The sequence below is a fragment of the Hemicordylus capensis genome, chromosome 3 (assembly GCF_027244095.1).
Source record: "Hemicordylus capensis ecotype Gifberg chromosome 3, rHemCap1.1.pri, whole genome shotgun sequence".
Taxonomy (NCBI): Eukaryota; Metazoa; Chordata; class Lepidosauria; order Squamata; family Cordylidae; genus Hemicordylus; species Hemicordylus capensis.
This window is the reverse complement of record NC_069659.1, coordinates 209870549-209887678: the sequence shown is the minus strand read 5'-3', so window position 1 is coordinate 209887678 and position 17130 is coordinate 209870549. Positions and strand designations below refer to the sequence as shown.

Genomic DNA, 17130 nt, shown 5'->3' with positions numbered 1-17130 from the left:
ATGAAAGCAGTGTATGGGTCTGTGGGGTACGCAACCAAAAGGGGTGGGGGAGAGGGAGGGGGATAGTCCTCATTCTAACCATTCAGCTATGGCTGTAATAAGAACTCATCCCCATGGCTTTTTGTAGCTAAATTGGTTTACATCTTGGATAGAAAGTGTAAGGGAGAGCATAAAACCCTCTGTCCATTCCTGTGTAGCAAGTCAAAAGGCACAGTTAGGCTATTCTGGACTGTCAAAATAAATCTTCTAGTATCTGCTCTGTCCGGCCAAAAGCTCTGTTAGCAACAGTGATAGGCAGGAGTGTACGCACGCAAAGTGTAGGGGCCCTGGGTAACTAGAATTGCCAATTGACTGCTCATACAATATTATCCAATAAAATCATATCCCAACCAACCACATTCTGGCAGTAAGCAACTTGAAGATATAGAAAGCCAGTAAACATCAGAACCAGCCCAACAAAGACATTTTGCTATTGACCTCACTCCAGATCTGCAAAGCTCCACCCATGTCTCCATTCATGACCCAACAGATTCTACCCTGTTTTCACCTCAGTCGACCATCTTCTGCTCTGGCCCAACCAAGGAGGCCAGTATTTTTGAAAGCAAAAGTTGGCAACTCTGTCTATAACCTGGCATTGCGCAAACCTTCCTATTTAAAATAGATGCAGGCTTCTGGGTCAGTTTATCAGGAATGACTATTAGGAATTTCTTCTAGGCAAGCTTCAGTGAGTAGAGCAAATAATGTTCTCGGTGCAGAGGCTAAGACCATCATGAAGTGCAAATGAATACAAACAATGTGACCAATGGTGTTTCAGTTAACACATCTAGTTATTACGCTAGACAATACTGCTACAAATGTCAACAGAGGGCATACATCTTTATTTTATTAATTGGGAATTTGCAGTGAAAACTTTTGGGTTCTGTCCCCAGCTGTATTCTGGATTCAGGAGTATTCTCTCTCTCTCTCTTGCTCTTGCTCTTTGATTTATATACCACCCATCTAAAAATGGCCCAGGGCGGTTTACATCAAAATAAAAACAAACAATTAAAATCAAAACTAAATCAATTAAACAATTAAAATCATTTAAACATTAAAATCATTAACATTAAAATCATGTAAAACCAACATTGAAATTTTTAAACCATAAATCTAATTAAAAGTCTGGCTAAATAAATGTGTCTTCAGTGCCTTTTTAAAAGTTGCCAGGGATGGGGAGGCTCTTATTTCAACAGGGAGCGCATTTCAAAGTCCAGGGGCAGCAATGGAGAAGGCCCGTTCCCAAGTAGCCGCCCAACTAGTTAGCTCTGGAACTCATAGTGGGTCTGTTAGAATGGGAGCAGGACCTCATAGGCTTGTTGAGGTTTAATAACCATTTGTTAAATGATCTGAAAACATAGAGAGAAAGAGTCTGGATGAATGCAAAGCACTACTGTTGTGATATATTGTGTACTGTATAATACAGTACTGTAAAAGCCAGAAAAAAAGAATGTTTTCGTTCATCATATAAACAGCACAACAATTAGATTCAGAATGTAATAGAGTTTATTGTACCTTCCAAGCACAATCCTGCCTTTTAAAAAATGGCTATTTGTATTCCAAGATGGTTACAGAGGAGTTCAGACATGGAATTCAAAATGCTCAGCAACTTCAGGACAAATGATACCCATATATTGTATATGCAGGTGCCCAATTGGGAGAGCAGAGTAGTTGTCTTAATATGGGTACAATGCAATACTATCTTTTGTTAAAGTCTAGAACCATCTGGGACCATGTTCCACCCATATTAACTCCCATACTTGCTGAGTTTGATTGGGGAGGCATGTTTCATCAATATGGGGAGTTCATTCAATGCCTGCTCATGGAAGGACCGTTTTAATAGTAGTGCCATGTCTGGAGTTCCCTCCTAAGGAAATCCATCAATTTCTGTCTCTCCAGTGCTTGAATTATAGATACAGCATTGGAGGCCTGGCACCCTTCACTTTTGTGGGCCTTCTTAGCTACTTTCTTTAGAAGGTAACATGGGGAGGAAACAGGAGGTAGGTATTCAAAAAATGTTCACCTGCCTTTTCCTCCATAATTCAAGCACTGCATCTCTCCCCGGGTTTTGGAGGCAGGCCAAGATGTTTTTATTTCACTTTGCCTTTGTCACTGTATAAATGAATACATTTTAAAGGTTGTATCTATTCTATTAGGAAAAGGTTTGCTGATACAGGAGTTAGGGTGGAAAGGAAGCCAGAGAGTGGGCATGTACATTACGCAGATCTATACCATAGATCAGTGGTGGCTATCCCCAGCATCACCAGTGATATGGAGCATGTTTTGCCCCTTACATAAAAGTCTTCTTAGATAGTTTCTCCTATAGGACTGAAGAGTAACTGTTCATTTGTATGGGAGAAAGCTGAGGTGTGTCCTCAGGGACATAATTGCAATAGAGATTAAACTTGTGTCTACAGAACCCAGTTTATTGGGAGAAAGGAAGGAGGTTTTTACCTCCCCCTATAGTGCTTCCTATTGCAGCCCATTTACTTTGTTCTGTAGAACTCAACAAGAGCCGCTGAGGACCATCTGAGCCACTGAAGACCTTCAACAAGACCCACTAGCCTGCCATCTGCATAGGCCCCAACTTGGGTTTTGTCTATTAGTCATTCATGATTAAGAGGCTGTTCTTATGATCGGCCAAAACAGGGATAAGGAAGCCAAGCCCAGCCTTGGCTGCTCGTAAGAACCACCTTCAGCCGTGCGGCTGCCAGCGGCGCTTCAGTGGCAAATCTGCCTGTGCAGCCACTCTCTTAAATGAGGTTAAGGGAGTGCTTGCTTCCTTAACCCCACTGCCCTGCTCATGTGCAGCACCAGCTACTTTTAGCCAGTGCTGCTGGGATGCACATGATGCACCATGCGCTCATGCAGTGCATAATGGGAGGTCCGAGGGTTTGGCGGATGCATCCCATCCCCCAACCTTCCGCACTGCCAGGAGCATCTGGTAATCATCTGGCAAGGAGAAACGAGGGATCATCTGCAGGGAGGTAAGTGTTAGCAGACTTCCTCCCCACGCTCCCTCAAGCCCTTTCTCACTAATAATGAGAAAGGGCTCAAAATGTTGAGAAATGGCTCTTATTTTTATAGATACGAATTCTTTTGATTTTATTGAGGGTTGTTGGGTTTTTTTAGTATTTTGTTGCTTAGTATATTGCTATAGTTTGATTGCAAAACAGCTGGTGCAGCGTAGTGGCTAAGGTACCGAGCAATGAAAGAATCAGGCCCTTGTTCAAATCTGGTTTCTGCTGTGAACTCACCAAGAAGCCTTAGGCAAGGCACTGAGGCTGTTCACATGAGCAGCCCTACCCAGGCTTAGGCAACCCTACTTGGGGTAGGGCTGCTTGTGTGAAGCAACGGGATTGTGGCCAGTCCCAGCACTAACTCACCGGGTGGCCTGGGAATTTTCCCTGGGCTTTTACCTAGGTAAAAGGATGGGAGCACACCCTTTTTCCAATGTCCCCAATTGTGTATCTGCTCGGGCTGAAGGCCAGAAAAGCTAGGTAGCTTTTCCTCCTACTTTGATTCCACACAGTTACTTTTCCCTCCTCCTACCTAGTTGTTTGAACCCACACAACCAACAATTGGGAGCACATCGCTCCCAAACCTGGATAGGATACAGTTTTTGGTTGTGTGAATGAATAGGGCAGTTGTGTGAATAAGGCAACTCTAATATTTGGAAGTTCTATATCAATGTGTTGTTGTTGATTATAAAGAATATGAATTAATAATATAACATGCCATTGTGAAACGTTCAGGAAAGGATCTAAAGAGCTACTTTAAATGCACCCAAAGGCTTGAGCAAGCCCTGTGGGATTTTTATTTTTAACTTTTCCCCCTTTGAAAAGCAGGCTCCTCTCCCCCATGCAGTATTAAGCTGCTTTGGGGATATCCTTCCATTTCAACAGCCGTTTGCCATGTGATGGGGGAGTGGGGACTGACTTTCAGAAAACATAAGCATCTCCACCTTTGATCACGTGGAACTTGTTGCCCAGTTCCCATCCTGCACTTAAATTAAGATTACCTTCCTTTTTCCCCCCTCTTCATGTTGTAGGCACGTCCGAAAGGAGAAGGCTTGACACCATACCAAGGGAAAAAACGTTGCTTTGGTGAATATAAATGCCCAAAGTGCAAGAGAAAATGGATGAGTGGAAACTCCTGGGCCAACATGGGACAAGAATGTATCAAATGCCACATTAACGTCTATCCTCACAAGCAGGTAACGCTGTTGCAGAGGCTTCTTTGAACAGCTAAATGTAGACAGAGGAAGAAGTGGAATGCTGAGCCAATATTTAGTCCGGAAGGCCCAGAGTGCGATGCTACAAGACTAAACACTATTGTACGACTGTTTACACGATTACTGCAAATTGTGTACTCCAGCAATTCGTGCTTTCAGAAATGATGCAATCATTTTAGAGGACACACAGAGAATGTCAAAAGCAGTTATAAATACTATATTGAAAGGGGGGGGGACCCCACCAAAAACCTTCCATCCGTTCTTAATGAGAGTTTCTAATGCAATTATAAATGACCTTTTCTATTATAAATAACCTTTACATTTAAATCTTTCTATATTTGTAAAACACATTTTAATGATCTGATATTGGGGACCAGTTAGGGCCAAACTAGATGTTTATTTAAATGCATCATAGAATCCTGGGCTTGGGTCTCCCCGTGTTCTTTCTTTTCTATAACGTAGGTGTGTGGGGCCCCATCTGGCTTGGGACCTCAGCATATCAGGAGGGAGTTGACCTCCTGCCACACTGGTTTCCTGATGAAAATTACCCCTCGTGTTGAAACTGCTATTGGCTGAAGCATTTCATTTCCCCCATTCACTTTAATTGAGGTCTAAGTGACCCCAGTGCCCTTCTAGTGAAAGCCTCAAAGTAATATACACACATGCATGGACAAAAGAGAGGGAGGCTGGAATACCAGACATCAGTCGACCTGTTGTTATAGCAGAATGCATCAAGTATCACATAGGTTGGTTGGGGGAGCTTTACATATTTAGTATACTACTTTTGGGTGACTGATGACTCCAGACGTGGAGGAGCATTCAAATCAGAGGCTTTTAAAAATTGTTTCTGTTAACTGACTCAGTTCTTTTAATCAATTTAAGTAACTCTGTGCTGTTGCTCAGCCATTCATTCCTCACCATCCCAACCCCAGTCTCAAGTTTAGATACCCCAGTTTCAAGTTTGGAGGGGTTTGGATAACTTGCTAACTTGGCAAAGAGGCACCTTTTAACGTGGTGATTCTCTTTATTTAGCAGGGGGAGAGTAACTGGCCCTCTCCACCCCCAGCACAGTACCTCCAGTGACAGTTGCTGGTATCTATCTTATGTTTCTTTTTAGATTGTGAGCCCTTTGAGGACAGGGTTCCATCTTATTTGTTTGTTATTTCTCTGTGTAAACTGCCCTGAGCCATTTTTGGAAGGGCGGTATAGAAATCGAATAAATACATAAATAATAAATAAGTGAGAGAGTGAAACTTGAGACTGTCAGTCTAACAAAGGGAAAGTAGAGTAGAGTAGAGAAAGCATACCTGAAGAATAGCAATAGCAATAGCACTTACATTTATATACCGCTCTATAGCCGGAGCTCTCTAAGCGGTTAACAATGATTTTAACATATTGCCCCCAACATTCTGGGTACTCATTTTACCGACCTCGGAAGGATGGAAGGCTGAGTCAACCTTGAGCCCCTGGTCAGGATCGAACTTGTAACCTTCTGGCTACAGGGCGGCAGTTTTACCACTGTGCCACCAGGGGCTCTTTGTTTTACAATGTTTTACAAGTATAGAAGGATTAAAATGTAAAGGCTATTTATAACAGACAACTGTGGAATTCTCTGCCTCAAGATGTGGTGACAGCCAACAACCTGGATGGCTTTAAGAGGGGTTTGGATAACTTCATGGAGGAGAGGTCTATCAACGGCTACTAGTCAGAAGGCTATAGACCCAGCCTCAAACGCAAGATACCTCTGAGTACCAGTTGCAGGGGAGTAACAGCAGGAGAGAGGGCATGCCCTCAGCTCCTGCCTGTAGGCTTCCAGCGGCATCTGGTGGGCCACTATGTGAAACAGGATGCTGAACTAGATGGGCCTTGGGCCTGATCCAGCAGGGCTGTTCTTATGTTCATAGCCAGAGAGGAGATTTCCTTGCTCACTATCTCTACCCCTAATGCCCCTAGTGGTCAGTAGGGTTGCTGGTGCTAAGAGTTGATGTGATCAGGAGCTGCTTCTCCAACAATTTCTGCTTCCAACTGTGCTCCTCCTGACTCAGGATGTTGGGTTCAAAATTCAATGTAGCTTGCTCTGCAGAAGGCTGCCCTATGCAGCTATTTAAGAACATGAAGTGAGAGGAAAATGTTAAGTATATGTAATTATATCTAACTAGTGGGCAGGATGAGAATTTCAAGCAGAAATTGACCTGAATATCGTTTACATTTTTTTCAGAAATGAAACTGCACTCTGGCCTAAAAAGGCAATCATATTTTGTCAAGACCACTAAAAGACTAATGTGTGTGTTTACATTGCTTATTTTTATTAAAATTATTACATCAACTTTAGGTTGCTCCAAAGCCTGACGCAGGATTACACACCCAAGAAAATAATATGAGGACTGGAATCTCTGTGAACAGATAATTCCTTTGCCAAGTTACATCTTTCTATGCAGGTTCTTCCGCTCTCCATCTTCCCAATTTTTCAACTCTTTGAACCCTAGAGTACCCAGTCCCTTGTTCAGACTTCACCACATCTGCATGCAGGATAACTCTCCAGGACATTGGTGAATATTTCCCCATTCAGCCAGAAAGAAGGGGTCAGCCCCAGACATTCTGAGCACCAAGGAAGATAGTCAAAACAGTGTCCCTTGCAATAAAGCAATATAATAAACAAGTTGGCAATTTGTCAGCCTTTAGTAGTGCCCCAAATTCTCTCATAGTAGTATCCAAAATCCTCTCATTCTTGTCTCATAGCAGGACCATCCCTGCCACATTTATTGACCCTGGGACTCACTGAAACGAAACCATCAGCATTACTACAGCTGGTGTGTAAGCACCTCACCTTGTAAAATGAAACAGTGGCAAGTATTTATTTATTTATTTTTATTATTATTATCTAAAGATTTATACCACCCATCATCCCAGAAGCATTTCAAAGCAGTTTACTGAAAATTAATCAAGACAAGAATAAGGAATGGTTGCTTTTCCAGGAGCACCAGTAAAACAGCCCTCCTAGCTCACAGGTACAGCCAGGTCTGCTGGTGTGTAAAGGCCATATTTGCAGCACTTCTATCCAGCAAAGGCAGGGTTGCTCCAGGGAAGACTATGAAATTACCAGCACCTCCTTCCTCCATATCACCCCAGGTCCTTCCACTGTCACCAGTGTTATCAGAGTTCCTACAGAATTCCTTCCTAACACAGCCAGTTCAAGCAAGAGACTATTCCTGGCTGTCTCGGGAAGCAAGCCAAATACAATCCATGTGACCAATGCTGAACAGCTTCTAGTGTCAAGCAATTGCAAATATAACCGGCGTAGTAAGGCAACACTACATTTTTTTTCTTTTTGCTTCAATCTCGCCCTACTCATGTTTTATTATATGCCGTCTGGACAGAGATACAAATCTCCCATTAGACACATTAGTTCAGTTCAGTGGGGACTAGATTTTGCAATCCCCATCTGCTGCATACATGTTGGACTGGAGTATAGTCAATTTCAGTGTGGGTGTTATATGATAGAAACAATATGACAGATTTGTAACACCGAGGAAACCATTCATGGACAGAAAACACTGGTATTCACCAATTTTTGGAGAGTTATGGTTGATGCATTTGTAGTTGTAAGTCCAAATAAGAATTACATACCTCAAATTACAAGGAATCGGAAGAATAATGGGTGGAAGAGCCTTGATAGTTAGATGGAGCCTTGAAAAAGCAAGTGATGCAAAACAAGTAAAAAGGTCACTTGGAAAAGCAAAGACCTCCCTTAGCCACAGAAACTATTTCAGCAAAGAGATGAAACTTTCAGATTAATCTAAAGTAGGTCAAAATGAAAACTGATCCATTACAAATGAGACCTGAGGCTATGTGATGACACCGTGCCAGACATCCAGAATCCATTCCAATGCACAGTCTCAGTCTACTCCCTGTTCTGGCCGTGACGGCAGAAGCAATGTGAAAGAAATTCCTTGTGTTATTCTCCAAGACTATTGGAGTTCAGGGAAAGGGCTTTGGGAGTTAGATTAAACCAGAACGTTTTGATTAATGGCTTGTTTACGGGATTAAGGAGATGATTAGTTTGGGGCAGTTGTCCTCACTTTGCTTCTCTTACATAAGAACAGCCCTGCTGGATCAGGCACAAAGCCCATCTAGTCCAGCATCCTGTTTCACACAGTGGCCCACCAAATGCCTCCGGGAAGCCCACAGGGAAGAGGTGAGGGCATGCCCTCTCTCTCTTGCTGTTGTTCCCCTGCAACTGATATTGAGAGGCATTGTGCCTCTGAGGCTGGAGGTGGCCCACAGCCATCAGACTAGTAGCCATTGATAGACCTGTCCACCATGAATCTATCTAAGCCCCTTTTAAAGCCATTCAAGCTAATGGCCATCACCACACCCCATGGCAGAGAATTCCATTGATTAATTATGCGCTGTGTGAAGAAGTACTTCCTTTTGTTGGAAGTACTTTAGTAAAGATAATACCTCCTACTATCTTTATACAACTAGGAAATGCTTTAGCCCACCTCCTTTTTCATTGTTGTAGGTCCCTTTCAGGAGTTTAGATTTCAGTATGTGTGGGAAAGCTAAGAGATTACAATAGGAGGGGCAAGATTCTCAGTACAGTCTAAAAGTCAATTGTTAGATATGTTTAAAATTAAATACAATGCATTTTAAGAGCATTTGTCATGGTTAGTCTTTACATCATATCAAAACTGCAGCAGTGATATCAACACTGATAAAAAAATGCACACCTCCCTTGTGAGGAGTGATTTAAGCCTTTTGCATACACATCTACTACATGGACTATTTAATTGTATCCAATAACAGTGTGTAGAACCAGAAAGGAGACCAGAAATATAAGTGCTCCTGAAGAACAGTCACGTTTGGTCTGAAACATGGGATGTGACCATTCTTATTCTCCTAAAATGGCTCCCATGATCAGACAAGCTTTCTCGAAATGGTAAAATCTACCCAGTTTTGTGTGACTGTTGCAGGGGAGTAACAGCAGGAGGGAGGGCATGCCCTCAACTCCTGCCTGTGGCTTCCATCGGCATCTGGTGGGCCACTGTGCGAAACAGGATTTTGGACTAGATGGGCCTTGGGCCTGATCCAGCAGGGCTGTTCTTATGTTCTTATGACTGCCTGTGGTGTTTAGGGCCAAATTTTGGCAACCTAGATTAAACAAGGAAATAGCTCTTCCCCATTCTTTCTATACTAGTTTTTCCATATGAAGAAAAATTCAGATATGTTCTCATTTGCAGTCTGAAATGGTACAACCCAACAAGAGCTGTACCACATGATCTGCCCTAATCATGTGTTTCAGCTCTCAATTTTTTTTTAATTAGTGTCAATAACTCTCTCTATAAATGACAGAGACAGGAAGCCTCATTTGATCTATTCATCACATCTACTCAAAAATCTCAAGAATATTTTGCCTGGGTAGCTTTTCCTCCTACTTTGCTTCCACACAATCACTTCTGCCCAGCTTTTCCCCTTACCTTGCTTCCACACAACTGAAAATTGGGAGCACATGCAGCTCCCAACTCCGGGTAGAACACAGTTTTTGATTGTGTGAATGACTTCAATATATTTCAGAAGGAGAAACATACAGTGAGTACAAACCTTGGCTATTTTTACCCCTGAATTCAAAATTAGATCCTACTCTTGCTCAAGCAATATCCCTTCCTCTGGAATCTGCAACCTGAAGCCAGGCTCGGACTGGCCGACAGGGCAACAGGCAGGGCTGGACTAAGGGCAACTGATGTCCTAAGCACAGCCCAACAATGGTGCCCCCCCTCGGCCCCTTCCATTGCTTAACTGACAAGACATTAAGACTCAAGCAAATTATTTACTTATACCTTAATATTTATTTAGATTTTTAAAAGTTTTCTTCTAGATTTTTAAGGTAAAACAAAACAGTTCCACTGGCTATAAATTCATATATATAGCCGCAAAAGAAGGAATGATTGAGAAAAATATTTCTTCTTCAAGGTCAGATCTCATAACAGATGACCATCTTTTACGTGAATATTTTGTACTGCTCTTTACAGTAATCTTTCGCGAATCAATGACTTTTTACTTCAGATACATAGTTTAGTAGTTTCTCAAAACTTTAGTCGCTCACCAAGCCAAAGAAAATGTTTGTTTAACAATGCAGAGTAAAGTTGAACATGGCAGATAAAAACAATTACAAAAAATCAACTAAAGTTGAGTGTGGCAGTGAAATGCAAGGCGGCAAAAGAAATGCAAGGTGACAATAAGGGAGGCGAAAAGAGAGTCTGAGGAACATTTAGCTAAAAGCATCAAGGGAAATAATAAAAACTTCTTTAAATACATCAGAAGCAGAAAACCTGCCAGGGAGGCTGTTGGACCATTAGACAATGAGCCGGGTCTCACGATCAGTGAGACCCAATTTTGGAGGGTGCGCGGGGAGAGCGGGCTAAGTCCGCTCTCCCCGCACACAAGCAGGGAGGGAGCCCTGGGTGGCCAGATTGGCTGCCCACACGATTGCTGGCTCCATGATGGAGCCAGCAGGGGCTGGGGAGCTCAGAGGCCATGCGGCCCCTGGAAGCTCCAGTATGCCCTGCTCAAGCGCTCAGGGCATACTGGGGAGACCCCTGGAGCCGGGAGGCAACTTTTCGACTCCCCTCTGGGGGGTCTAGTCATGAGTAACCATGGCGCGGAGCCGCGCCGCAGATACTCACAACTCTGGTTTTAGGGCAGGGGCACTTAGGTGGGTTACCCACCTAGGAACCACCGGGCTTGCAGCCGAGCCTGGTGGTTCACACAATGGGGTGAAATTGGGCCATCCTCTGCTTGCCCGATTTCGCCCCATCGTGTGAATAGCCTCAAAGAGGGAGTGAAAGGGATTATTAAGGATATGGAGGTTGCAGAGAAGATTGATGAGTTCTTTGTGTCCATCTTCACGGCAGAGGATATAGAGCATATACTTGTTCCTGAATGGAATTCAGGAACTATAATGCCCTTATACAAAACGATGGTGCGGCCACACCTGGAGTACTGTATACAATTCTGGTCACCACATCTAAAAAAGGACATTGTAGAACTGGAAAAGGTGCAGAAGAGGGCAACTAAGATGATCAGGGGCCTAGAGCACATTTCTTATGAGGCAAGGCTACAACACCTGGGGCTTTTTAGTTTAGAAAAAAGATAACTTCAGGGAGACATGATAGAGGACTATAAAATCATGCATGGTGTGGACAAAGTGGATAGAGAGAAATTCTTTTCCCTCTCACGTAACACTAGAACCAGGGGTCGTCCCATGAAATTGATTGCCAGGAAATCTAGGACCAACAAACGGAAGTACTTTTTCACACAACCCATAATCAACTTGTGGAATTCTCTGCCATGAGATGTGGTGACAGCCAACAACCTGGATGGCTTTAAGAGGGGTTTGGATAACTTCATGGAGGAGAGGTCTATCATTGGCTACTAGTTGGAGGGCTATAGGCCACCTCCAGCCTCAAAGGCAGGATGCCTCTGAGTTCCAGTTGCACGGGAGTAACAGCAAGAGAAAGGGCATGCCCTCAACTCCTTCCTGTGGCTCCCAGCGGCATCTGGTGGGCCTCTATGTGAAACAGGATGCTGGGCTAGATGTCCTTGGGCCTGATCCAGAAGGGCTATTCTTATGTTCTTATGTTCACTGAAAGAGTTAAAGGCATGATAGCTAGGGGGAAAACTCTGTCGTGCCCCCCTTCCCTTGATGCCCTAAGCACGTGCTTGTTTTGCCTTATGGTTAATCCAGGGCTTGCAACAGGGCATATTCCCGGTGTGCCCCACCCACGGGGTGCCCCTGCACCTTGACTCCCACCCTTAATTACCCATTCTGCTCATAACCCGGCGCCTTCCCCACATACATTCCACCACCCTCTCAGTGCCCCCAGTCCATCCCTGCCTGAAGCAATTACTTCACTTTGCTTCATTGGTATGGCCAGCCCCAAGCATGGCTTCATCATTGCCCCAAATTAGTTTTATTGAAATCCTGGAAACTTCAGCATTCCCTGTCTTCTCCGATATAACCTTCATAGTTACAGCATGTTGACAGTGTGATGGCAAAGATCATGAAGCATCAAAGCCAAAAACAGCAAATTACAAGCAGTGTACATTAATTAGGGTGTTTTCCACTCCCAACACTCATTAATTCCAAATAAATTGAGTCATGCCTTGAAAGATCTTGAGATATATATTTTTTTTTTAATTTTAGATATTTTTTAACTATTACAAAGTAAGTAATGTGTCAAATCAGTTGTGGTTTGGAATCTGATCCATGCATCAAGAAGAAGATTATGTTAATGTATAATGCAAATACACACATGATAATTAATAGCATCCCTCTAACTTATTATATATTCCAATAAGTTACTCCAAAGTAAGTGCTATTCATCCAACTTACTACCAAGGATTGTAGCCTTAATTCCACAAATCAGCGGAGCCCACCACGCACATGGCTCAAGGGAAATTTCCATGTTGACCTTTAACACATAGTTTCTTGCTGTGTTTCATTATACTTTATTTTCCTAATAGCACTGTGGTGCTCTTAACTGAAACAAGGTGTCCCATTTTCAGAAGGCTGCTGCCTTTTGTTCCAGTGAATTGTTTGTTGCTCTTTTCGCTTGACGTCACAGTGGGTCTGCAGTTGAACTGGCATGCACATATCCATTTCCTTGGCATTCTTGGCAGCAGCATCACCCAGATGCCAACCTCTGAATGGTCATTTTTTATCTTCTCCCCTCTAAGAGAAGCATCAGCGTCTGTGGCTGCTTCCTGGTTGGCTTCCTGTCAAGCTGCCTTTCCCCCCCCCCCTTTTTTTCTTTTTGCTTTCTCCCATGCTGTCTCTGTGATGACAGCTGCAGAACTGGGTGCAGACTCGGCCAGCTGGTAGCTGATTTGCTTTGCTGGATACCCTTTTCTTGGCAGGGGGAATGAGACGATTTTTATTCTCCCTTGCAGCAGACGTAACTTGCTGTGCAACTAAATTGTTCACAAAATCCAAGACAGGTCACCCAAAAGGCAGTTCTCACTTTAATAAGATCTTTGCCCTGCATTCCAAAAGGTCTGTAACACTACCTGCTATGCCACCAACGATGGAGCAGAGAAACAGTTGTTTCACACACATAGGGTTGAGCTAGATTCCTGCATTACTTTAGGCATTTTCACATAGGAGACTTAAAGTGTTACTTTTTTTTTTGTCTTAAACTGGTCCCAAATACAAATATGAAGTCTACATTTAGGCAGAAATGCATGTGCATGCAAAATGTCTGTCTTCCACTTTCTTTTCTGTATTAACAATAACTCATTCACAAACAACATGAAAAAGGCTCAGATACAATTTCTTAGGTATATAAAAGCTTTTTAAGCTTTCAGTCTACAGTTTTAACTGATAACAAAGTTTATCTTTTCTTTTGTTATTTTTAATTATAATATATAACAGAGACGTGTTAACCACTCAGAGACGTAAGTGTAGGGCAGTGTACTAATTTGACAAATAAATAAATAAAATAAATATGTGGAACTGAGGCTGGAGATAGAAAGTGATTTAAAATAAATGTGTGTTAATTTGAAAGTGATACGATACAGACATCATTGCCCATGGTAGACACATAGTTCTTTTAACCCACAATAAACTGATTTTGCAGGTTTCTGAAATACTACAAAACTCTGCAGAATCTATTTAGCAGAGGCAATAGTGAGATGCCTATACTCACCATAGTCTCTTCCCCCCGCCCCCATATGACCTTCAACGCTCTGAGAAAATTACTGTCTCCAGTATTCATCTTGTGAAGGGACCCCACTTGTGTTTAGGTCTTGAGTCATTATGCTTACAGCAACCAAAAGAGGGGGGGGGTATGGAACATTGCTCCCATAAACCCAGGTGATAAGTACTCTCTTGTACTTTGTTTTCTCTGCTACCGTTAGGCACTAGGGATGTGCACGGAACCTATTCCATGCACTCCTGGGAGGGCAGGGGGGGTTACTTTTGTGTGGCAATGCTGAATGGGGCTACAAAGAGGAATGCTGTAGTCTTGCACCCATGGTTTTTGGGAGTGGGCTGCCAGGGGAAAGCAGCGGGCCGGGGGCTGACAGGTGGGCAGCACCTTCCCTGTCATTTAAAGCACACACCCCTGCCCTCCGAACCAGTTCAAACACTGGTTGGCAGAACTGGTTCAGTGCTCCAGAAAAGGAGTACCAAATTAGTTCCGTGCACATCCCTATAAGGCACTTGTACCATCAGGAAATGGAAGATCCGTGAAGTGTCTTTGTGCAGTGGTGGACCTTCTGTTGGCAATGAACCTCACCAGATCGCTGACACTGCCAACCCCTCATACCAGCTCTGTCAAACCCTATGCTTACTGTTGGGAGTGCTGAGCCCTCTCCCCATCCTCACCACTCCACAATCTTCCCCCTTATATAATTTCCCACTCAGTCTGGCTCTAATACCAGAAGTGAGCCCAAATGTGGGGAGCCCTTGAGGAGAAGGGTTGCAGGGTGATGGGTGGCAGAAAAGGGAACATTTTAGTACTCCACAGCATTGCATCCCTTTCGCTCTTAAGACCAGACATATACCCTTCCTAGGGATGTGGATGAAACTCTGTGAGCCAGATGTTGTTTCAAAGCTGAACTGGTTCATGGGTCCACCAAACTGTTCAACTGGAGCCCTGTGGTTTTCTTTGGTAGAATACAGGAGGGGTTTACCATTGCCTTCTCCAGTATGAGATGATGCCTTTCCGCATCTTGCTATATCTCTGCTGCTTGATGTAGGTGTTTTCCATAGTCTGGGAAACATACCAGTGGGGATTTGAAACAGCAACCTCTTGCTTCCTAGGCAAGTTACTTCCCCGCTGTGCCATTAGGTGGCTACGAACCTCAGTACACATCCCTAACCCTTCCAAATTCCACAATTTATAGGATTAGGATATATCCAGGTTTCTGCACATGAATCTGCCACTGTCGTGTCTAGTTTGGTCCTCAACTCATGTGGAACAGCTAAGTTAATTAGGCCTGGCTGGTGACCCACATGATCTGAGTTTGCACTAGAACATGCCCCAGAACCAACCACTTTGGGAACTTTTGTTGAAAAGTGGTATATAAACTTTTGTCATATTCATATTGATGAGGGAGAATAAACTGAAGCTGAATCCAGATAAGAAGGAGGTACTTATTGTGCGGGGTCGGAACTGTAGAGACGATGTTGATCTGCCTGTTCTAGACGGGGTCACACTTCCCCAAAAGGAACAGGTTCGCAGTCTGGGAGTACTTCTGGATCAACGTCTCTCCTTGGTTTCTCAGGTTGAGGCGGTGGCCAGGGGTGCTTTCTATCAGCTCCGGCTGATACGCCAGCTGCGCCTGTTTCTCAAGATCAATGACCTCAAAACAGTGGTACATTTGTTGGTAACCTCCAGACTGGACTTCTGTAATGCGCTCTCTACGTGGGGCTGCCTTTGTACGTAGTCCGGAAACTTCAGTTGGTTCAGAATGCAGCAGCCAGGTTGGTCTCTGGGTCATCTCGGAGAGACCACATTACTCCTTTGTTGATGGAGTTACACTGGCTGCCAATAGGTTTCCGGGCAAAATACGAAGTGCTAGTTATAACTTATAAAGCCCTAAACGGCTTAGGCCCTGGGTATTTAAGAAAGCGTCTTCCTTCGATATGAGCCCCACTGGCCATTGAGGTCACTCGAGGAGGTCTGTCTCCAGTTGCCACCAACTCGTTTGGTGGCTACACAGAGACGGGCCTTCTCGGCTGCTGCCCCGAGATTGTGGAATGTGCTGCCTGCTGAGATACGATCCTCCCCATCTCTCGCAATTTTCAGAAAACTCCTGAAAACACACCTCTTCAACCAGGCTTTTTCAGCTTTTTAAAACTTGTTTTTAAATAGTTCTGAATATTTAATTGTTGTTTTATGATGTTTGTAATTGTTAATTATTGTTTTATGTTTTATAATTTTTGTTTTAATGATTAATTGATTTTAATGGTGTTTTAATGTAAACCGCCCTGAGCCTTTTGGAAGGGCAGTATACAAGTTTTAATAATAAATAAATAAATAAATATTTGTATCCATGCTCCTGGGGAATACTAAGCAGATGAACTGATGTAGAGTGGAGGTGGAACGATTGACAGCTAATGCTCTAGCTAATGACTATCACCATCACACAAACAATTCTAGTTTGCTTCCTAGAGGTCTTTTGAATAAGTACTGGATAGACATGTGTTTTCGTGGGTCTGTTTTTCTTGGGTTTGGACCTCCGGCTGTGTCTCACCAGAAACCTGCAGCTCAAGCACTGCCTTGCAGTCACTAGCTGGCCCATAGCAACCTGGTTGCCTTTGTAACATTTCTTCTGCACAAATATGTCATAGCGTGCTGGTAACAATAACATTTCTGAAATCTAAGTGGCTCACAGGCTAATAAACCGACAATCAACCAGTGCATGAGAAAAGCAAATGAGGAGAATATATTGTTTCTGACTGTGTTCCAAGGAACTCTTGGCTTCCCAACATCCTTTGCTCTACTTCGAGTAGAAAAAAACTGTCTTCCCTTTGTGCTAATTTGTTTTTAACTGGTTTCTATCAGTAAACACAAGAACTGCTGTATTTCTCAGTTCAGATGATAGCAGCTTCTCCCTAGGTGCCTTTGCGCATGTGCCATGGCCCCTCTACTACAGAGTGGGCAGAATCCCCTGTACTACCTTGCACAGCCCCTCATTGGCCATTTTGTCCAGAGCAGTAGGGCTACTGCTTTGAATCAGTGGGGAGGAGAAGGAAATCATATAAACCTTCAGTTAAATAGAATCAACAGGAGCTGTTCTACAGAACTCAGCAGAGAAGAAAGGAGGCCCTTGGAACAAATTATTACTGGCAGTGG

General features: G+C 43.4%; 1 protein-coding gene across 2 annotated transcripts in view; it reads left to right on the top strand.

Moving 5' to 3' along the window:
• Positions 1-17130, top strand: part of ZCCHC24 (zinc finger CCHC-type containing 24) — a 236967-nt gene that overhangs the window by 202754 nt on the left and 17083 nt on the right. For both annotated transcript variants that reach the window (XM_053309604.1, XM_053309607.1), the window contains exon 3: positions 4088-4252. In XM_053309604.1, the coding sequence (XP_053165579.1) occupies positions 4088-4252 (165 nt within the window). The remainder of the gene's footprint in view (positions 1-4087; positions 4253-17130) is intronic.